The following is a 20,698-nucleotide window of genomic DNA, read 5'->3' as shown; positions in this document are numbered from 1 at the left end:
GTGGTTGTCTGTGGTCATTGGAGTTAAAGGACGCGGGAGTTATTTTCGGCACGATGTGTTTGGACATAGCTTTCGTGTGCTAGATACGCCCATTAAAAAAGAACTATTATGAGTTATACCCGGTCACGCGTTTGATCTTTGGATCTATTTTAAGCATCTCACATACTTGCGTAGTATTTGCCGTAGTGTAGATATGTCGAAAATGTAAAGTCATCTTTGCATGGGTATATCGTTCATGAATGTCGTTCGAGATCACCATGTACAAGTCCAAAATTATACACAACCCCCTCTAGTCCGTTCTCACCTCCCTCGCAACCGCATTGCACAGTTCAACCTGTACTCCAGCCCCAAGAAGAATATGAATCCACAACCGCTGGGTATCACTCAACCGATCATTCTCAGACTTGACCTCAGAGAACATGACAGTCTTCTCTTCATGCTTCCAAAGAAACAAATCCGGGATCCCACCCCCACGCTGCTGATACTCCTGCGCCATGACCTTGCAGATCGTCGCAAGTGCCTCGCCCCGAAAACACTGCACAATCTCCACAAGATCATCCAACTCAAAAGACCAATCAAGTCCAATGGCACAAGGCTGCGCGGCCGATTCACGAGCGTGAACGTCCCTAACAATCCGCTCGGCATCCCCATTCGTAATTTCCACAAGCCGATGGTTAATCTCCGATGCACGAGAAGGATAGAAAACATCCGTATGTAGATCCAGCGGACAGGTCTGGAAGGGCGTCTGGAAGACATTGGGAACATAGGTGAAAAGTATATCGTAGAAGAGGTAGGCGAATAATGTCCTCACAATCCCTCCTTCAGAATGATATCCTTTCCATCCATTATCCCGATACCAACTCAAACACATACTCTCGACTCGACACTCTTCTCCCCCTTCTCGCTCATCAACCCAGATCGTCGCTTTCCCCTTCCTCGAGGCATCGTCACTATCCCGATCAACTCGTATTCCTTCGACGGTTCGCTCGAAAGGTTTGGAAAGCATAACATGCCCGAAATCATGCTGTTCCCTCTTGACGACTTTCAGAGCCTTCTCAAGCTTCGTAATCCGTTTCTGGAGATCATAGTGATAAATCAAATGACAAAGTGGGTCTTCTAGGCCCTCTTCACACGTCCGCAACGCAATCCGTTTCCAGAACTTGCGCTGCTTCTCCTCATTTCGACCCTCTGAGGGCATGAGCGCCCACATATAATGTTCTTCCAGCAGAGCTTTCCGCTGATACCAAGCGCCCCGCCGCGAAGCATGGAACAAGCGCTGCGATAGCAACTCGGATATTATCCCATGTTCACGTTTATGTTCCTTGAATCGACCGAGTGGTTGGAGACTTTTATGTATGATGCGGGTATACACCCAAGCTGGCGAGAAACGGCGGAGATAGGCGCCTTCGCCACTCTCGTAGATCGAGTCTTCTTTCTGCTGTTCCTCTTTCACGAGTTGTGTCCAGCGGGGATGAATATTGACCGCGAGGTCAATGATGCTTTGTAGAGACTCTGTGCTCGGGGGGCCGTTGAATTCGAGGATATTGTCGATGTCGAATTGGGTTCGGATCGCGGACTCGAATTCCAGCAATGCATTTCGGGATGAGAAGATGGAGTTTGATCGGCATACGATGTATTCTGGGAAATTCCTTCGCGAGATCTTGGCCAGAATGATGGTTGTTAAGGACTTTTCGGTCCATTCAGTTGATCGATAGAAGACGAGGTGTACTCGTTCGAAGAGTGCGCGTGGTTCTGGTGAGAGGCGGATACATTCGCCTGTGTAATCCAATATCTTCTGGAGGTAGTGCTCGTCTCGGTTTCCGGGTTGGTTGGTGTGAATTTTCTCTTTGAATCCGAGACCTCTCTGCGATTGACTTGTCACTCGCAGAGCCGTAAGGAGCTCTTTCTTGTTCTTCCCTTGTGCTTTTGCTTCTTTGGCGAAAGCTTTCAGTTCGTCAAGTAACAGGAGAGACGACGCTTCTTCCAGCGTGGTAATCTCCTGCATGCCATCTGCGAATCTAAACGAAGAACCAAAGCCATTCTGTTCATCAATCTCGTTCTCCAGATTTGGCAAGGTGCGATCCTGCTGAAGATCAGCCGCTACTGCAGATAAATCTGATATATCTGAGTAGTAACCTAGACGATTGATACGATGCCAGGCGGATGTCTTGCGTAGGAAGAGGCGCACATATCTGGACCTGTTAATTCATTGACAAATAGAATAAACAGGGGAAAAAGTCCATACAGATATTGCGATTCATAATCTAGCTCCCTCCACTGGTTAAACACCTCCAACTCAGCCCCATCGAAGAGATGTGACTCCTCATCCAACACAGTTTCCAGCGCCAAATTGAACGCATCCACATAGATAGAGCTCTTGCCTTTCTCCCAGACACCATCTCGTAGCCTAACATGCAACCCAGGCTCAGCGTCGCCCTCCTTCCCAGTCTGGGACGACTCGTATTGCCGAATGGCATGCTCATCGGTCTCGATTGCAGGCAAAGAGGTCTCCAGATCAGTCTGGCTGCTCTTCAGCGGAAACTCGTCCAATTCCGGCGCAAGCGTATCCGCAAACCCGGACGAGAGACTCGGACTGGCAGGCCGGGGACTATCCTCGTTCGGCGTTTCGTGGGCAGAGGTAGAGGGCGTGGTGTCCGAAACCTCCCCGGACGTTTTCCTGCGTTTCGAGGAGCGCTGCGTCTCCCAAAAATGCAGTAGAGACATTCTGCCGATAAGCCATGCGACCCCTTCTTTTCGAAGGTATCTCCCGCGTCGCGGATCGCTGGCGCAGTCTAATCTGCGAACGCGCCTCGACTCGAGTGAAACACGAAGTCACGTGAGTCATTTATCCTGAAATGACATGTTTGGCGTGTTTGGTGTGTTTACTCTGTTTGCATACTTGCATTCACGCAGCTACTCGCGAGGTAGGCGCCAGGATGGGAAGTGAGAGAAGACGAAAGTGAGGAAAATAAAAGCAATTCGTGCAGTACTTCAAATTAACCTCCTCCGTCCATCCCCCAAGCCTCTAAAACTGGCACCGCGCACCGCGTTGACGGTGGTCGCAATGGCTGAGGGCACCCTAGAACCCACTCTCCCGCTGGCCAGTGAGGAGCTCGGAGCGGCGGGCGGAGGAGAGCGCATGTCGCCCATCAGCCCTCCGTCTTCCGAGCTCGACCCGAACGACTACGCGCCCGCGCAAGAGCACACCTTCTCCGACGTCGAAACCGTCTGCTCCTCCGGCTACGGCGAAACTCCTTTTCCGACCCCCAGCAACGACTCGGTTATTGTCGTTGAGTTCACGACTACTGCCGACGTTCCTGTGCAGCCAACTCCCGCCGCTCCCACTACCGGACACGAAAGCTCGAATATCAATTCCGGACACGGCAGTATGGAGGCGAGTGGTGCCAATACGCCTCTTGTGGATTTGTCTGCTGCCTCGAGCACCCAGGTTCGGCCTGGTGGTGCGCCGGCTCGTGTGTATCTGAACGAGAAGATCGTTCCGCACTTGTTGGAGGGGATGAAGTCTGTTGCGAGGGAACAGTAAGTATACCCGGATCTTGCAGTTATCATGATTTGGGGAATCTAATTTTTTTTATATTAGGCCCTCCAATCCCCTCAAGGTTCTTGGGGAGTTCTTGCTCCAGAAGAGCGAGGAGGTTGAGCGCGATTCCAAGAAGGAATCGGAGTAGTTTTTTCTGCTCTGGTTGTCTTTTTTTTTATCTTCGGGTTTGCTCTTAAGGTGTTTGCTTCTTTCGTTCTTGGATCTCCTTATTTTTATTTTTATTTTTTTTACTTGGGGAGCTTGTTGGAGTTCAAGGGCATACAACAGGAACGGGAGCAATGGTCTTTTATTTCTATTCATATCTGTCCTTAGCTTCAAGGCAATCTGAGGTGCTATCATGAAGCATCTAGCTATCTTCCTGTAAGAAATATGTAAAGCATCGATGATCGCTGTCCATTCGTAAAGTAAATCATATTTTCCTTTTAATTAGTTCACTATAATTTGATTGTGGACTTAAAGAATGTACGTGTCCAGAGTTGATGGATGTAGATATACTGGTCATTTACAAAATTTCCCAGCTCGAAGAATACATGGGCTCGGTTTCTGTCAATAGACACCACTGACAGTGTCGACGGCTTTAGACCGTGCGGCTCGTGTTGTATTCTTGAAGATATGGTTTCCAACAGATGGCCCGATCCGCTCGCTAAGAGTAGTGTTCAAGCACATTTACCACCCGAATATCAGGGATGACACGGGCTGTATACGTGGACACAACCAGAAAGACTGTCAATCGAATCATTCTCCGCAGTCGGGGGCGTCGAAAGCGCCAAATCGAAGACGGTATAATAGGCTCCTAAAGTGTGTGAGTAGAGTCCCATTGTGACAACTGTAAGTACAGCAATCAGGGAAACAACAGCACGATCCAGGATGAGACAAGGAGGGAGTAAAGATCAGCCAATCGTCAAAAACCGATTGCTTCATCTTTACCTTTGGGTGTTATGGGCGATCCGAATATGATGGTCCAAGGAGGATTGGTCCGAGGGAGTTGGTCCGAGAGAGAGGATCAAAGAAATAGCCTAGAGGTTAGCAGAATGGCGGAACTACGAGCGCGAAGACGAGACGCCCTTGGCCAAAGAGACGGTGTAAAGATAGGTGTAAAAAAAGGTGACGGGTGAAAAAGGGGCGACATTTAAGCTTGTCGAATACAGTCGATCCGGGTTACTGAGGTGGATGTTGTGCATAAGGCGTAGTGATTGACCGAGTGCTGACCATAAGTGGCAACCGAATTACAGCGAAAATTGTTTTCTCCCTTTGGCGCTAAAACCCGAGTTGCGTCGCGAACAGAAAAAAAGAGACACATCATCCAGAGACCGCGAGATGACGAGATCGATATTGGTCGAGTCGGTCACATAAAGGCTGACGGTGGTCCGATTGTGTGGATCGCAGAATCGTGAAAACAGCAAAATAAAGAAATACCGAGACTAAAGTCTCTTGCAAGAAATCCCGATAAAAAAAATAATCCCAGAAAGTTAAAACAATCCCAGAAGAAAAAAAAAACAGAAAAGCACCAGTGGAAAAAAACATCGCATAGGGAACTGCATTAGAGAAAACGTTTCGCCTTACCGTGAACCGGGGGCACTGCCGAAGCAAGGATGTCCTAATCATATATATGAAGAACGACTCGCTTAACGGCCGGCTTAACGGCCAGAGTAACGCTCATCGCCACGACCCTCGTAGGAGCGGCCGCCATAGGCATCACCGCCGGCACCGCCACGGGGCTCACGGGGAGGCGCATCATAACTAGCGGCATTAGCATCACGATCGTAATAAGCACGACCACCAGCATCATCACCAGCAGTACCACTTGGAGCTCCGCCACGGCGGTCATCACGGCGATCATCGCGGCTGTAGCGGTCGTAGCCACCACCGCCGCCACCACCACCACGGTAGCCATAGTCGTCACGGGAGCCACGACGGTAGTCGCGGTCGCCGTAGTCTCGGCCACGGTAGCCGCCGCGGTCGCCGCCACGGTCATAGTCACGGCCGTAGCCACGGCGGTCGCTGTAAGATTCACGGTCGTAGCGATCGTAGCGGTAGTAGTCATCATCACGACGGCGCCAGTTGCCACCGCCAGGAGCACGACGATCATCGTAGCGTTCACCGCGGCGAGGGGGGCCACGGTCATCTGAAAAACATTGTTAGTCTCAGAAAGGAAGAGATGGATAATGGAAGGGGACGAGAAAGAACGGGGCACATACCAAAACCACGCTTGGGAGGTCCGAAGTACTTGCCGGGGGTAGGAGTACGAGGCTTGTTACGACGCGCCTTCTCGATGCTGAGAGTGCGGCCCTCGATGACTTCACCCTGGAGGCCCTCCTTAGCAGCATCGGCTTGCTCGGACGTGATCATGTTGACGAAACCAAAGCCACGGGACTCGCGAGTGTGAGGATCGACCATGATCGAGCAACTCTCCACCTCACCATATTTTTCGAACAGGCGCGTGAGGTCATCCTCAGTCAGACGTGGGTGGATACCAGTCACGAAGAGGTTGGAGCCGGGGTTCTGAGCACCCTCTTCATCTTCTTCAGGCGGGGGTCGGCGCACTCTGGTCCAGCGAGGTTGGTCAGCCCAGTTCCTGCCGTTTCGAATCCACTCGTATTCTTGAACTTCTTCATAGAAGTCTTCATATACGTCTTCATTTACGTACCTTTCACGATCATCAGGGCGGCCGTTGGGGGAGCGAGAGCGGGAGCGAGCGCGGTCGCGGTCAGCACGGGGCTCGTGTCGGGGGGAAGCACTGCGAGCATCGCGGTCGTACCGCGGTTCGTCTTAAAGAGGCGCGAGTCAATATTAGCAAGTCGAGCAAATTTCTGGGTGTTCACAGTTCCCCAGAATATTAGTCTGACATCGGGATCACACATACCGGGATAAGGGGCGGTGTCGTGGTCGAAGTCGGCCATGATGAAAGTTGCGAGGCGGGTGATGAGGAAGGATGGAGGAGGGAAGAGAAATCGCAGCTGATAAGAGCGGGCGCGCTAGTCACCGGAAAGGAACAACACACCCGAGTTCTGGCCACGACTACGCGTGCCAGGAGCGACCAAGTTGGCGGAAATTTGACCAAGAAAAAAGATACTGGAAGACAGAAGAAAAAGCAAAAAAAGAAAGAAAGATATTTTTCCACTAGTCTGCACAAAGGAAAATCGGCGAGGGGGCGCCAAGACTACGACGAGAGCTACTGAGCGACCAGTCCAGGTCTAGATTTACAACTATTCCCCTTGATTCAGTACGGCACCTCATGGTCAAAGATCCAGCAATTCGCTTGGTATTAAATTCTGCCAGATAAAAAAGGCAAGACCACTAGCTACCTGAACTCCTTCCCGCGCCTGATGCTTGCTTGTTCCCATAAAACCTTTAATCACTTGCGCCCACGACGTGTTCGGCGGACCTGCTTGGAACTCCCCGACGCGCCAGTCGGCGCTTTTGTTGGGTCCTGGTCCAGCTCGTCCTCTACCAGATCTTTCAATTCATCCTCGTCCAGTTCGCTAAGTTCCTCGCTCATACCCCGCATCACATCCCGGCCTGTCCATCGTTCCTCGTGAATTGTCGTACCAGTAGGGTCAAAGGGCTGCATGTACCATTGGATACCACCTTGGGCCAAAGGTAGCTGCTGGTCCTCCTCTGAAAGAACCGGGGTAGGGTGTCGACGGTAGACCACGCTAGAACTTGGCTTTGTCTCCTCGGCGGCGCCTTCCTGGGAAACGGTACTCTCAGCAGGGGCAGCGTCGTCACCAGTTGTTTGCACCCTTGCGGACGCCTTGTCGTACCCTTCGGTCTTTGCTGGCTCCACACCCTCCATAGGCTCAGTCTCGTGCTTGGTATCGGATCCTGCAAGATCGAATTCTGTATCCCCTTCATGCTCGGCTGACAAAATGCTGTGATCCAGGATGACGTCCAGATCCTTGAGTTCCTTTTCGAACGGCTTGCGGTTCAGCTCGCTCTCTTTTCGAATAGCGTCCTCAAGGGCCGGCTGAATAGCTTTGATAATCCGCTTAGCGAGCTTCCTCTTTTCTCGCTGCTCGATACTGAGCTCTGGGGCACGGCCACTAATTTGAGCTTGCAGTTCGGCAGTGTCACCCGCGGGTCCCACGCCGATCTCTGAGGTAAAGAGACTGGCCAAATCCGCCGAGAATGATGCTACAGAGGGATAGAATCGTTGTTCGAGTCGCTTGCGAATTGACAGGAGGCCGGCTGCGAAGGTGCCCTTTCCATCAAGTCTAAACTTCGTTAGCAAAGGTTCTGTAGGGTGGATAAGAGGCAGTAGCTTACAATTGAGCTTTCTCAAATATGGGCCAGAGCAAGGGGAATGTAGGGAAGTAGACAAGGTCGACAATGCTACGAAGCATCTCGGCATCCTTAAGCTTCTCCCTCTCGCGCTTCTTCACCTCATCGCAAAGCATTCGAAGTCGATCAAGGTCCTTGTAAAGCCATTCGCCGAATTCCTTGCGACGTTCCAGACGCTTGTAACCAGTTACGCCCATAGCGACATAGTCTCGTCGCGTCATCTCCATCGAAGAAAATGTTTCAAGCTGCAGCTGGAGTCTCTTCAGCAATGCAGCTCCTCGTCTCGCTTCTCGTTTCAAAGTCCAGTATTTGCATGCCTCTTCGGCATACTGCTTTCTTCCACGGACCGTAAATCGTTGGAGGGCGGCCACCACCGAGTTTAAAACAACCTGGGGAACCACAGGAGCACCCGAGGGTAGCTTCCAAATTGTCCTCTGGGTCTGGGGTCGCTTTCGCTTGTTTCCGCCCAGTGTAATTGTGATTCGAGGGGTGTTGGCTCGGTCAGCGTCGTCGGCGGCGGAGGCGGAAGGACCCAGTGAGAGTGCCGCGGCCTGGCTGTCTCCCCATCGTCGGCCGTGCATGGTAGTGCGGTAGTAGTCCATCGCATCGGCCGTAGCAACGTCGGTATTGTGTTCGAGTCTCCAGTCATCGGGAACGTGCTTGTCGCAGAAAGCCTTCAGTAGATGCGAATCCATGAGACCGTGGCCAATTTTCATCTTCAGGTACAGTTGGGCTCGGCGTGCGCATGAAACATGGAAGGCCACAAAACAGTTCTTGTTGCTGCACTGAATTGAAGCACCCATTTTCTGCTTGCAAATGTAGCAGTTGAGCTTCCACCGGCCGCGTGGTACCTTTTCGACGTCGGTCACAGGCTCCATGAGAGACGGGTTTCCAATAGAGACCTCGGGAATCCAAATGGAGCAGAGTAGATGAGCCCACTTGGACGAAGTAGTTTGTTTGAATGCACCTTCAGTATTTGGACAGAAGATACAGTTGGTAGATCCTCTTCCCAGCAGTTGACACTTGCGGCACAGCCACTGGCCTTCCGGAATGAAGGGAACACCGTAGCACTCTTGGTGAACCGCCAGATCACAACCATCGCAGAACACAATCGCATTGGAATTTTCACAATCGCCATCATCGCAGATAGCGCACTTGCTATCCTGGTCCTCCCCAGGCCCAGCGGTCTCGCCATTAACGGCCGCTGCGGAGCTGGAGCGTAGGCGGTGTGTCTGAGGGGGTTTCGGGTTGGGCTTGGGAATCCGCTTCTCAAGAGCATGCCACTCCTTCTCAATCTTGGTCATGGTGATTTCGAATATGGCGGGTTTGATGGGCTCCAGTTGGTCTGCTCGGCGCTTGGAATTGAAGTCCTCCAGCCATTTCTCGTCCTGCTCATCCATGTCGTACTCCACTCGGCCAGTGGTAGCATTGGCGTCTCCTTCGGTTACTGCTGGCTGGATGATGTCCATGTCGTCTTCCTGCGCACCTTCAGTCATCCGAATGAAGCGCCGGTCATGTCGAAGGAACAAGTCGCTCTCCTGATATCCCACGGAGGCCATGGTTCGGTCCACATAGTTCTGCTGTCCAAGGCCCTTTTGCTCGTAGAATGTGAAAGGATCGCGTAACCGGAAAGATGGCCTGGGGAGCGTCAGTCGTTCGCGGGGGTTCGGTCCTGGTGGCGGGATGATCTTTGGGCCTTGCTGCGTGAGGAGGGCATTGAGGACGGCTTCAGGGCGACGCGGTGGACGTCCCGGCCGGCGCTTGAACGGAACGGGGGAGTCACTGGCCTGGGAGCCCGGTGTTGCTGAATAATCCTGGACATTTGCACCGTTTACTGAATCCAAAGCCAAGGCATTCGCGCCAGTATCATAGGTGTCGACTTCCTCGGCAGTGAAAACAGCAAGCTTGCCATCGATGTCCAGATCTGGATGGAACTCCTCCCACCCCCGCTCCTCGCGCGGCTTATAGCCGTCTCCCTGTTGTAGAGCCAATGCGGCGGCTGTAGAGGACGTAAAACGACCGCGGTTCTGACTCTTGTCTCGTCGGGGGCGCGTCACGGATGGAGGTGTAGTCGGCACAGGGGGAGGTGGCGGAGGGGCAAGCATGGTGTGGTCGAGCTCGCGTACTGGGCGACTGCGCGCGCTGCTGGGCCGCGCACTGTTCGAGTGCCGTCGAGGGGGTTTCTCTTTCTTCTTCGGCGTGGTCTCTTGCGATACTTCGACTTCGATGAATCTACCACCGCCGCCGGGTCCACCAGGGACGTACTTGCGCTTCTTCAAAGGAGGACCGGCCAGTGAACCTCCGGCGCGCGAGCTTTTCAAAGACGACTTGGGCTGGGCCCGTGACGGCCGACTAGGCAGTGAATGTCTAGACATCGGCGCCATTGTGCATATCAAGCCTCGCGGGCTCCGTATGTTGATCGACGTTGGAGCTTGGGGGAATGCCAATCAGACACGTCAGGTCGCGTTCAGGGGCCAGCGAGGGGGTCTGAGGCAACAGGTGCTAAGGCGATGCAAGGTCTGCAGTAGGCGATCCGAATCACATCGGCGCCGAAGAAAATAAAACGCGGTGGCAGCCTGGACCAGAGCGAGCTGGGGTGGATTTGGGGTGTCAGGTGTTTTGTTATCTCACCAAGGCGGAGACCATCAAATCGGCTGCAAGCCTCAGGTGTCGATCCATCTGTCAACGCTGGCCGGACGCGCACAGCTTCCCCGCATACTCTTGCCTCGACTTTTCCAGCGTTCCACAAAACTTTCAAATACTTTCTACTGCTACAATCATGCCCGGAGGCGGCAGGTGAGCTTCTGCTTTTGCCTTCAGGCGTCTTCATCGCGTCCATTCCCGGACCACGCTAAGTGATATTTGCCGCAGATGGCGCGGCGGACCGCATCGCCAATCGTCACAGCGCCAATCTGGCAACCGTGATCGGGCCCAAGGAGGATATCCGGGTCGGCACCATGGAGGTCCCCCTCCTGCCTGGCAGATCGCTGCTGCCAACAACGCTGCCAACAGCCACGGCAACAACCAAGTCCAGAATCATAACTCGGCGCATGACCAGCATTCTTCTGTGAACAAGTTCAATGCGGAGGAGCTCAAGAACGTCATGAAGAGTGGTAAGTACGAGAGTAGATACCGCGCAGTCAAGGATGAAGCTAAAAAGGTGCTCTTTCGTGCTTTCAGAACTCGAAGGTAATACGACCCGTCCTCTACAAATGCAATCCACTCTACCACAACACCACACTAATACAACCCTCCCCAGGCTCGAAGGCCCGCGTCTACAGGCCCATCGGAAAGAATCCTGCCAGTGACAAGGCATGGGGCCAAAAGCGTACGTCGAGCTGTCCATCTAACCCCCTTTGATACCTCTTGACAGACCCCTAACGCTCGCGTATAACAGCCCACGCTATGGCGAACGGAAAGGACTTCCTGACCGAGCTTCGAAAGCAGATCGGCACTCTCAAACGACGCGGCCCTCCCATCGGCGGATGAACCCGAACACTAGCGAGCGCGATTGATATTATGATTTATTCTTTATTTGCCTGTTTTGCACAGCGTACCATACCTAGGTGGCACCGGTCATGGTTTTGCACGGGCTTGGTTAGAACGGCGCATTATCGATACCCTTTTGTGAAGGAGGACTCGGGCGGCAGGAATGTTATCTCCAAAGGTTTCGGCTTAGGCATTTACATTGCATCGGCGTCTGTGTTTTCGTATGGGTCTCTGTCTTGTAGGCCCGTTGGCAGTGATATGTATTCTCAAATACATTCATATGGGATTGCTTGATCCCGACTCCTAGACTCTGGTTATTTCGGAGAGTAGAATTGTCTTTTGATTTATACAGTAGAGGACAGATATTATGGGTATCGCTAATATACACTTGATGGAAGATTAATATACATCTTTTCGGACTTCTAACTAAGCGTTCGTCTGGACCCATCCATTTGGCCCAAGGACTCCGCCATCCTCGGCATTGGGATCAAGAGTCCACTTGCGGAGAGCACGACAGCTCAGATCGGTCTGCCATCCAGCCTGGAACATCTCAATGCCAGCCCATCCAATCATAGCAGCATTGTCCGTACAGAGGTAAGGAGGCGGCGCAACAATCTCGATATGCCCAAATCCACGGATATCCAAAAAGGACCGGAGAACAGTCACCAAGAACTTATTAGCCGCAACACCACCACTAACAACCAGAGTCTTAATCTCCTCATCACCAGTATGTCTCAACCTCAGCGCCTCAAGCGCAATGACGGTCCGCGAGGCAAGATGTTCAAAGCTCACCCGCATAGTCTCCCGACCCAACTCAACCCGTTCATCCTGAGACATATCACCACCCTTGCTCTGAACAATTTTGTTCACCATACTCGCAATGGAAGAAAAGCTCAGCTGCAACTGCCGGGTATTCGCGAACGGCGTCGTCAAACTCCAACCCCAGGGACTCTGTCGCTTAATCACCTCCTCACCGCGATTTACAGGCGGCCGATACTCCGCGAAATCAGCCATACCATTCGGAAAGACGAATCGCTCCAACGTCTTCCCGTACATCGTATTCTTTGCGCCCTGCAGCAAATCGGCAGGTAGGATCTCTCTCGCTCCCTTGTCCAATGCTTCTCCGATCGCAATGTCCTCGCTGGACGCCATGATTTTATGATCGACCAGAGACTTGGAATGAACCAGAATCGAATGACCTCCAGAAACAAGGATGGAGAGGAATGGAAATTCGGGAGACGTCCTCGAGTCGGCTTTCTCTTCTAGACACGATACAAGACGCGGCGTCAAGAGATGTGCTTGCATATGGTGAACACCCACCATGGGAATCTGCCACGCGACCGAAAGTGCCTTTCCTGTATCGAGTCCGACAGACAGATTCGACCGCATACCAGGTCCCCTGGTCGCCGAGATGAAATCCGGTCGACGGCGCGTTGATCTATCAGCCAGATTTATGGCGGCTTGTCCTTCTTTCGTGACTGGGAGGTTCTGTAGAGCTTTGTTGACTAGTTTGGCGAGGCTTTCTTGGTGAGACTCGAGGGCTAGAATTGGGTGGATGCCCCGGTGTGCGCGTGAGTCGGCAGTTATGTTCTCAAGGAAGTGGATGGTGGCTTTTTGGGTGGATTGGTTATCTTTGTGCTTTTCGACGATCGCGACGGACGTATCGTCGCTGTTGAGAATGAGAGTCAATATCGTGATGGGTTGGGTATGGCTGTTGTCTCCCGCTTACCATGACGTCTCGATCGCGAGGGTAAGAAGTCCTCGTCGACATCGCAGGAAGCTGCGCGCCGCGCCTGCAGACCTGCGCAAGGCGATACCTGGGGCTATTGAGGAGAACATTGGAGGTTTGAAGAGCGATCTGGACGGCGGCGAAAAAGATCGGAGGTGCACGGACCAGGTAGCCCTCAAAAGCTGCCCTAAACAAATACGATCGGCGGTCCAGCCATCCCATACTCCAAATGTGACGAATACAGAATCCATCCGATCGTCCTTGGGATGAACCCAAAATCTACGAAAACATATCTCAATATTTGGCACAAGGTGTCAAGCACCATCATATTCGCGCGGTAGTGACCGACTTGGTTAAACTATCAAAATGCAGCGCAGTCATCAATCGGAGGCCCATCAACGTCATAAATATAATCATCTCTTCAACACAATGCATCATCTTCCTTCTCACTCGCTGAATATCCGAGGTCGAGTCATACGAGCAGCCTGAACCAAATGATTTCCGATACTATATCTCGATATCAGATCGGAAATCACGATCTAAACAAAGCGCCAGCCTGGACGCCGCGTCTTGATGTCGAAGCTGGCTGCAAGGTGCCGTTCGTCATGTCGGTATACAGTGGAGTCAGATTCAGATCTCGGGGGTATGTTGCTTCGTCTTGTCGATCGCTCTGGGGTGTGTAGACTTCGTAGCCAACCAAGAACATCTTGGCCAGTGTCATTAAGAGCGCGACTCATTCACTCGCGCACTGTCCATCGGCGCTCCTCGCGAGACATCTTTGTATGCTTGCCATAATACTCATCCGGGTTCTCGATTGGTGTCACGCAGTGCACAGTCGGTGTGCCCTTGAACTTGATGCGCTTGTCGGCGACACCGTGTCGTGCGACAGGCTGCTTCTTGAGAATGCTCTTGGACGAGCAGGAGTTGTTGTATGAGTAGGGTGGGACTTGCAAGGAAGAGAATCTCTGCACTGTCGGGCTGGCCGCATTGACTGGCGAGATAGGTGTGCGAGGAAGGCCGGGCGACTTTAGGGAAAGCGAGGATCGGGGGGCGTTTTGTGTGGCGGCGATGCTCAAGGAGAGCTTTGGCTTTGCGACGGTGCGAGCAGCGTACATGTTGACTCGGAAGTAAAATTGATGGAAATCAAGAGAAAATGAAGATGATTATGTCTTTTGGCACCAATATGGACTTTGATCAACAAAGTGGTAACCTTGTGGAAGGATGGGAAAAGATAATTATTGACGTAGAGTAGACTTGAAGACGAAGACAGAGTTCGTTTGGACCAGCCAACACGAAGCGCGTAACGAAAATAGAAGAGAGAGAAAATAGAAAAACCCTCAAACAACGATATGCAGGGAGAGAGAGGAGACTGGTTCGGGGTGGGCGTCTATATACTTAGAAGCAGACCCCGTTGCGGGGCGGGGGCCAACTACCGTTGTTTTTCTCTAAGCGCCCCCATTGCATCCTCCTGCATTATCACCCTCCCATCACACCTTAGTCCCAACCTTGTAAGGCTACGTGCCGATCTACAGCCAACCAGCAGAGCCGCTGCCACCACTCGAGTTAATTTTGGTCTGGGAAAATGTGATCAACCGTGACTTCCCAGCAGACGCTGGTGCCCGATGCATAGGGCCCACCGAGCAACCCAACGAGCGATGGCCCTCGTTCTTCACGGATGCAAGCGAGTGGAAAGAGCTTTGACCAACCATCGCGATTTTTCTGCGGTCGCAGCGGTCTGCAACAGGTGCAGCGTTGTCACCCATTATCACCACGCTAGCAGTAAGCGGTATCTGACTGGTGTAGAGACAAACTCTCTTCAGGGCGGCTTCGAGTGTTGACGAACAGTTTATGCAGAACTTCTATAGAAGTCGATTGCAGCACTACATAGTCTCATTCCTTGAGACGAAGCAATCCCATTCCAATCGCATTTTCCAATCCCTCATTGAAGCCGAGATCATTGTGATACCACTCCAGTGCTGCTTCCGAGTCTCAACTGCTCCACTGAAACTCACCCGAGACCTCCTAGGCCTTCCAAAATCCAGCAAAAAGCGCAAGTAACTCTCCTCTGTCCTCAAAATTGTAATCACAACAGAAACAGAAGCATTTACAGGAGCCAACTCTTCTCAGCAATCATCCCGAAATTCGAATGCCCCTTGGTAAATTTGTCCTCATATAGGTGCTTGACACACATGACGATTGCATGGGATGTATTCACCTTGTGTGCGGATCGAGGCCCCGCTGCGACCTTCGAAACCACTAGCCATATAAGTTGCCGGCCTTTCGTATCATACCCTGAGGTATTGACTCAAAAAGGGTAAAAGAAGGCACTACCTGAGATGCCGTGTGCGAGGCTGGAACAGCGGTCCATGTCTAGATGCCCCGCCAGGTAAATGCCATGAATACATATATTGTATAATGCCGAACCTGAGATCATTCTGCCTTCACTGTCTTTCTGGCCTTGTCGAAATATCATCCATACCAAGAAATCATGAAATGTGCGGTTGGATAGCTCTCCGATGAGCTTTGCGCGAGTAGAACACAGCTATGCCGGGCATACAGGGATGTAAGGCCACCACTTCCGAAAGTGCCAGTCGTGGAGGTCTTGGTAGCCCATAGCCCAACGTTGTCACTGTATTCCTTTTCTGCATCTTCATAATTTCACTCCAGTATAGCACAGCAATATGGGTCTCGTGAGAAGCATATAGGAACCATTTGGTCAGTGCTTGTTTCTTCATTGAATAACAGTCAAATCCGGGGTTAGTGTACTGATACTTTCCACCCTAGTGATCGCCACGATATTTGGATTCGGTACCTGGATCAACAGAGCAAAGCAGCCCTGGCACCATAATCTTCGCACACCTTTGCTGAAAGATGAGGACTCAGACGAGCTCGGAGAAGAAGACGGAGCCCTGGAAGATACCATTCAACCAACAGAAAGCCATCCACCAAATGCCGCAACCCGCATCCTCGCACGATTCCCATTTCTGCTCGAAATATGGTACTGGCTACTTACCTACTGGGTACTTCGACACCAGCATTTTTTAGATCATGGCATACCACAGGACCAGCCCACGCTAACCAAGACTCATGAAACAGATCTACCAAGGCGCCCGCGCCCTCTCCGCCCACTTCATCGCAAACAACGAAGCCATCTTCGACCAAGCCGAACACCACGCCCTCCGACTCCTCTCGATCGAGAACCACATCCCTCTAGACCTCGAACGTCGCCTGCAACAATACATCCTCAAAAAGACACCGGCACTAACCCCCCTCCTCGCCCAAATCTACTATTCTAACGCCACAATCGTCATCACCTACCTCGTCTACAGCTACACCGTCTTCCGTCGCAAAGACTACCAGCGCCTCCGACGCACGTTGGCCCTAACCAACATATTCGCCTTCATAATATTCACTTTCTGGCACAGCAAGTCACCCCGTTTTCTTCCGGCGGAATACGGCTTCATCGATGTCCTCCATGATGATGAGGGCGGATCAGCCTGGATGCAGAATAAGTTACAGTTGACCATTGCTGCGATGCCGTCGTTGCATTTTGGGAATGCGGTGCTCGTGTCTTTTGGGCTCGTGTGCTTTAGTCCGCATTTGCTGGCTAGAGTTTTTGCGCTCTTTTGGCCGGTGACAATGGGAGTGACGATTTTTGCGACGGCGAGTCATTTTGTGCTGGATGCTGTTGTTGGGGTGGTCGTCGTTGCTTTTGCGTATTGGGGGAATTGGGTTATGTTGGGTCTTTTGCCGGTTGAGAGGGTTGTGTTTGGGTTTTGCAGGTTGGAGAAGCCGGTTGAGGTCTTGGATGAATAATTCGTAGCAGGCTGGAATTATCTTGAGCCTCTCTGACATAAAGGTTGGAAAATAGAAACATACAGCAGATAGACCTTACGACATCTTTAGCTCACATCTCAGTCCGTAGTACTTCAAAGGGCTGTGGAGAGCTTTACAAGTTGATTCAATTCCTAGGAAATTGATAACTCCGGGTGTATACTACATTCGACCCTAGGGAAGAGCAGAATGGTATGAGTATCACCTGTGATGACCTCATTTGGCGAAATAAGGGGTTTGTGCGGGCAGATGAATATGATAGACTGGTCTTCCTCCACCATGCAGATTCGTTCGTTGTTCTGAGCGATGAGCAAAATCCGTTATGTCTCGGGGAATTTATTTCTAGAGCGGTTCCTACCGGATTTTGGAATTTCACACTAGACATCTACCATCTTTTTTGCTCCCTTGCTGAAACTAGATTTTCAAGGCATCTGTCGCTCATATAGTCGCATCAAGTTTTTATTAATTATGTCTCTATCTTTCATTGCGTTTGCAAGGGCAGGTCGTTGTATACATGACTTGCACAACGAACCCAGAGGGCGGACGCCTTGTCCAGAGCGAAGTTATTCTTCCAATGCAAGATCCTTATACGGAACAAATTATTAGTGGGCGGAAAAACTATGAGTTCAGAAAATATCGCCTTAGTTCTGAAGTTGAATAGAATCTGGTTTTATCGTAATTCGCCGCATTCCAGAATCACTCATATCTGTGAAGTCCTACCAGCACAAATGCGAAACGCTGGTGATTCTCCCCTTGGGTAATATAGCCTAGGTAATATAGAATTCAACACAAAGCCTAACGAGTGGGCGGTATATGATTTTGTTTACAAAATGGTCACAGTATACGAACTCCGACAGCCAATTACCCTCAAAGACATGAAGCAAAAGTATGGTTTCAAGTCCTTACCAAAGGGGTTTATGTACCTACCGAAGCCTATTAGCGCTAGCCATGACTAGAAGCAACAGAAACTGGTATGTCCTCAAAGCCTTGGTACCAGACTCTAGTCTGATTACAATGCAGGTACTTGATAGGGTTGAGATCGGCTACGACGAAGCACTGAATATTGAATGAGGGCCTGCTAGACAAATCGACCTTAATGGAATTGACAGAACTTGACTTGACTGTATCGAACTGTGTACATGCGATTCTGGGGGTATTTAGCCTTGAACGGGCGGCAAGGCCCTGACAGTAGTAAACCCCTCATAATCGGTCTCAATCGCTGTCCTTCCATGAAGATCCCCTGAATGTAGAATATAATGGCGGCAAGAGCGCTTGAAGCGCATCTCAAGCTCAGTGCCTCCGGTTTCCCTGGACAGGCATGCCGACAGAGGTTGGGAATGAGGCATCAATTCGGTGCCTTAACCTGGAACCTCAACAGATAGGAGGAGCGAGCAACACGAGAAGTAAAACGACAGCGGCAGAAAGGAAGTCTTAGCAAACCGTGGTTTCAAATATATCTTTGTCATTCCTGTCATTCAATATTTCCGCGGATTTAAAAGTGCTTGGACGATACCCCAGCTCCTCGTCCTAGTCTGGCTTCACAGATCTCCGCCACTGCTATCTAGCTGCACGTGGCTACCGCTTCAAAAAACTACACCAGGCCCATAGTATGAGGCGTGTATCCGTGCCTTTCTGCCCACCCAAACCGCTACCCGCTTTGGGTGCGCCACGCATTCTTCGTAATAACAGTTTCTTCGTAGATTTCGAAGCTAAATCGTAAATTTCACCACCAATTGGCTATCTATCAATAAAAAATACCTCTCCTGCCTCTCTACCCTCTCTCTCGGCCTGCATTGACCGTTGAATACTCTCCTCCGATCTCTGTGCGGGCGCGTAGCCATAAACCTTCTTGAACTGCCTGACCAGCTTCCGCTCCTCCTTCGCCTTATCCTCGGCCTTCCTGACTGCAATTGACCGATTCGCATCGCGTGTGCTTAATATACCAGTCTGGCTAAGCGGTTTAATTTGCCGCTTAGTGTATTTGCGACGTACTGGCATCTGCGCTTCTCTAATACGCCGAATCGATTCCTGCGTCATCGCAAGCTCCTCCGCTATCCCCCGCTGGTGCGCCATCATCCTCGTCAGATTTCGCTGCATCTTATCCGACAGACCCTCGAGGTGTTTAGTAATCTTCGCCTGGTTCTTGATGAGAGCTTCAACAGATTTTGGAGGGCTGTTTTCAACACTAGAAGACGAGAGATTTGGTGGTGGTGATAGTGATGGTGTATGCGATCCCCATGACCGAAGATCAGGGGCGATTAGATCAGGGATTTCTAACTGATTCGCAAGGTTTTGGACGATTTTACTACCATCAACCGGCCAAATACCACGATCTTTGAAGGATTCACGAATAATTCGCTGCGTCAAGGCTTTCTTACGAATTGGCCCGATAATTGCGAGGAAATCCGATTTCCCATACGGTAGGCCGCCCCAGAAAGCCAGATCGTTATTCATCATCCGAAATTGCTGTTTATAATTCAGAAAGGGCTTTCCGTCAAGTGGCTGACAGAGTTGTGTTGAATGCGGTAGAAATGCGAATGGTATAATATGGTGATCCTCGCATCTCTGTAGAAATTCGAGGGTAAGATGCGCACCATGACCATCGAATATAAGATAGCGCTTTTCGCCACGCTTAAGACGATCTGCAGTAGCCGTGGCCTTGATAAAGCAGCTTAGCCAGGCTAGGGCTAGTTCATCAGAAATCCAGCCGTTTGGAGACATAGCCGTATTCGCAGGTAGGTCTTCGCTGCCGTAGTACCAGGCCTCCATGAAGTTTTTGCCGGAACCTTTGAATATAAAGAGCGGGTCCATAAGCCAACCATCAGCAGCAATACACTCGACCGCAGTGATATTTTCGCCTCTCTCTCCTTCTGGCAGGTCAGGGCAAGATGATTTAACCCCAATAACGTTTCGGGCGCGTCCTTGACCGGGTTGAAAACCACATTCATCGAAGTTGTATACTAGCCGGGCGGGGACGTCATGGAGCTGTTTTTCAAGCAGGTCGTACCAGTGCTGAAGAAGGCCTGCATCCTCGGCTTGGATTCGCTTCAGTTCCTTGGTCTTCTGCTTCACTGGGGCTAGATTTAGGTGCTTTGGTAGACGTGCTTCGAAGCGATACGCCCACATCTTGCTAACCTGTCTATCGTGGCCCGCCCTCTGCAGTGCGCGATTTGCCCACGCTTGTATAAGCCCTGCAGTGGGAGGTAGGTTCCACGAATACATTTTTACTATCCAATTGGTCAAGGCCTTCTCCTGGTCTGGCTGTAAAGCATTCTTATGCGATTTGGTAGGGGTAATTGGCGATTTGGCCTTTTTGACGCGACTGGTAAGGGTGGTATAGGACACGCTGAATTCACGCGCAATCCTCGAGAGATTTGGTTTTTTTTCGGCCATGGCGGCTGCGAAGGCTTCGGCCATGCGGGATTCATCAAAATTAGGAGATTTAGGCATGTTGGGTGGCTTGGATAGGTGATTGAATAGGAGATTCGAAAATTTACGAAGAATCTGTTATTACGAAGAATGCGTGGCGCACCCAAAGCGGGTAGCGGTTTGGGTGGGCAGAAAGGCACACTGGGCAGAATGGGCTCTCCTTTGGCGAGTGTTCGAGCGATTAAAGATAGTATTTATGGACCCAACACAAAATGCGTCAAAGATCTGAACTATGGTTTGACAAGTGGCACGCACACAAAATTATATTGGAACACGAAAAGATCAATTGGAGTACGAATCGGCACTGGAAGGAGCACCCAGGGCATGTGATTGGCAAAATACCTTTACCGCCTTTCCCACGCTATTCCCCTTCC

General features: G+C 51.2%; 9 protein-coding genes across 9 annotated transcripts; 3 read left to right on the top strand and 6 right to left on the bottom strand.

Moving 5' to 3' along the window:
- Nucleotides 1-289: 289 nt before the first annotated feature.
- Nucleotides 290-2,724, bottom strand: N7532_006312 (fanconi-associated nuclease 1; the record flags this gene model as incomplete). The annotated part of the gene is made up of 2 exons (XM_056618806.1): nucleotides 290-2,192; nucleotides 2,246-2,724. 2 exons carry the CDS (start codon nucleotides 2,722-2,724, stop codon nucleotides 290-292), a joined length of 2,382 nt encoding a protein of 793 aa, XP_056474965.1.
- Nucleotides 2,725-3,064: 340 nt separating this feature from the next.
- On the top strand, nucleotides 3,065-3,689 carry N7532_006311 (DPY30/SDC1 family protein; the record flags this gene model as incomplete). The annotated part of the gene is made up of 2 exons (XM_056618805.1): nucleotides 3,065-3,540; nucleotides 3,602-3,689. 2 exons carry the CDS (start codon nucleotides 3,065-3,067, stop codon nucleotides 3,687-3,689), a joined length of 564 nt encoding a protein of 187 aa, XP_056474964.1.
- A 1,510-nt stretch (nucleotides 3,690-5,199) lies between these two features.
- N7532_006310 (RNA recognition motif domain-containing protein) lies at nucleotides 5,200-6,462 on the bottom strand (the record flags this gene model as incomplete). The annotated part of the gene is made up of 3 exons (XM_056618804.1): nucleotides 5,200-5,687; nucleotides 5,761-6,330; nucleotides 6,426-6,462. The coding sequence occupies 3 exons, from the start codon at nucleotides 6,460-6,462 to the stop codon at nucleotides 5,200-5,202; spliced, it is 1,095 nt and encodes a 364-aa protein (XP_056474963.1).
- A 455-nt stretch (nucleotides 6,463-6,917) lies between these two features.
- Nucleotides 6,918-10,227, bottom strand: N7532_006309 (putative PHD finger domain protein; the record flags this gene model as incomplete). Its single annotated transcript, XM_056618803.1, has 2 exons — nucleotides 6,918-7,776; nucleotides 7,829-10,227. 2 exons carry the CDS (start codon nucleotides 10,225-10,227, stop codon nucleotides 6,918-6,920), a joined length of 3,258 nt encoding a protein of 1,085 aa, XP_056474962.1.
- Nucleotides 10,228-10,622: 395 nt separating this feature from the next.
- Nucleotides 10,623-11,332, top strand: N7532_006308 (uncharacterized protein; the record flags this gene model as incomplete). Its single annotated transcript, XM_056618802.1, has 4 exons — nucleotides 10,623-10,639; nucleotides 10,715-10,956; nucleotides 11,103-11,171; nucleotides 11,241-11,332. The coding sequence occupies 4 exons, from the start codon at nucleotides 10,623-10,625 to the stop codon at nucleotides 11,330-11,332; spliced, it is 420 nt and encodes a 139-aa protein (XP_056474961.1).
- A 426-nt stretch (nucleotides 11,333-11,758) lies between these two features.
- On the bottom strand, nucleotides 11,759-13,171 carry N7532_006307 (N(6)-L-threonylcarbamoyladenine synthase family protein; the record flags this gene model as incomplete). Its single annotated transcript, XM_056618801.1, has 2 exons — nucleotides 11,759-13,001; nucleotides 13,062-13,171. The coding sequence occupies 2 exons, from the start codon at nucleotides 13,169-13,171 to the stop codon at nucleotides 11,759-11,761; spliced, it is 1,353 nt and encodes a 450-aa protein (XP_056474960.1).
- Nucleotides 13,172-13,798: 627 nt separating this feature from the next.
- N7532_006306 (uncharacterized protein) lies at nucleotides 13,799-14,176 on the bottom strand (the record flags this gene model as incomplete). Its single annotated transcript, XM_056618800.1, has 1 exon — nucleotides 13,799-14,176. The coding sequence occupies one exon, from the start codon at nucleotides 14,174-14,176 to the stop codon at nucleotides 13,799-13,801; it is 378 nt and encodes a 125-aa protein (XP_056474959.1).
- Nucleotides 14,177-15,742: 1,566 nt separating this feature from the next.
- Nucleotides 15,743-16,877, top strand: N7532_006305 (phosphatase PAP2 family protein; the record flags this gene model as incomplete). Its single annotated transcript, XM_056618799.1, has 3 exons — nucleotides 15,743-15,746; nucleotides 15,807-16,081; nucleotides 16,158-16,877. 3 exons carry the CDS (start codon nucleotides 15,743-15,745, stop codon nucleotides 16,875-16,877), a joined length of 999 nt encoding a protein of 332 aa, XP_056474958.1.
- A 1,755-nt stretch (nucleotides 16,878-18,632) lies between these two features.
- Nucleotides 18,633-20,345, bottom strand: N7532_006304 (transposase; the record flags this gene model as incomplete). The annotated part of the gene is made up of 1 exon (XM_056618798.1): nucleotides 18,633-20,345. One exon carries the CDS (start codon nucleotides 20,343-20,345, stop codon nucleotides 18,633-18,635), a length of 1,713 nt encoding a protein of 570 aa, XP_056474957.1.
- Between the last annotated feature and the right edge of the window lie 353 nt (nucleotides 20,346-20,698).

The sequence above is a fragment of the Penicillium argentinense genome (assembly GCF_028826775.1).
Source record: "Penicillium argentinense strain IBT 30761 chromosome Unknown utg000005l_segment0_segment0, whole genome shotgun sequence".
Taxonomy (NCBI): domain Eukaryota; kingdom Fungi; phylum Ascomycota; class Eurotiomycetes; order Eurotiales; family Aspergillaceae; genus Penicillium; species Penicillium argentinense.
Note: the sequence above shows the minus strand (reverse complement) of the source record. Positions and strands in the feature narration are given on the sequence as shown.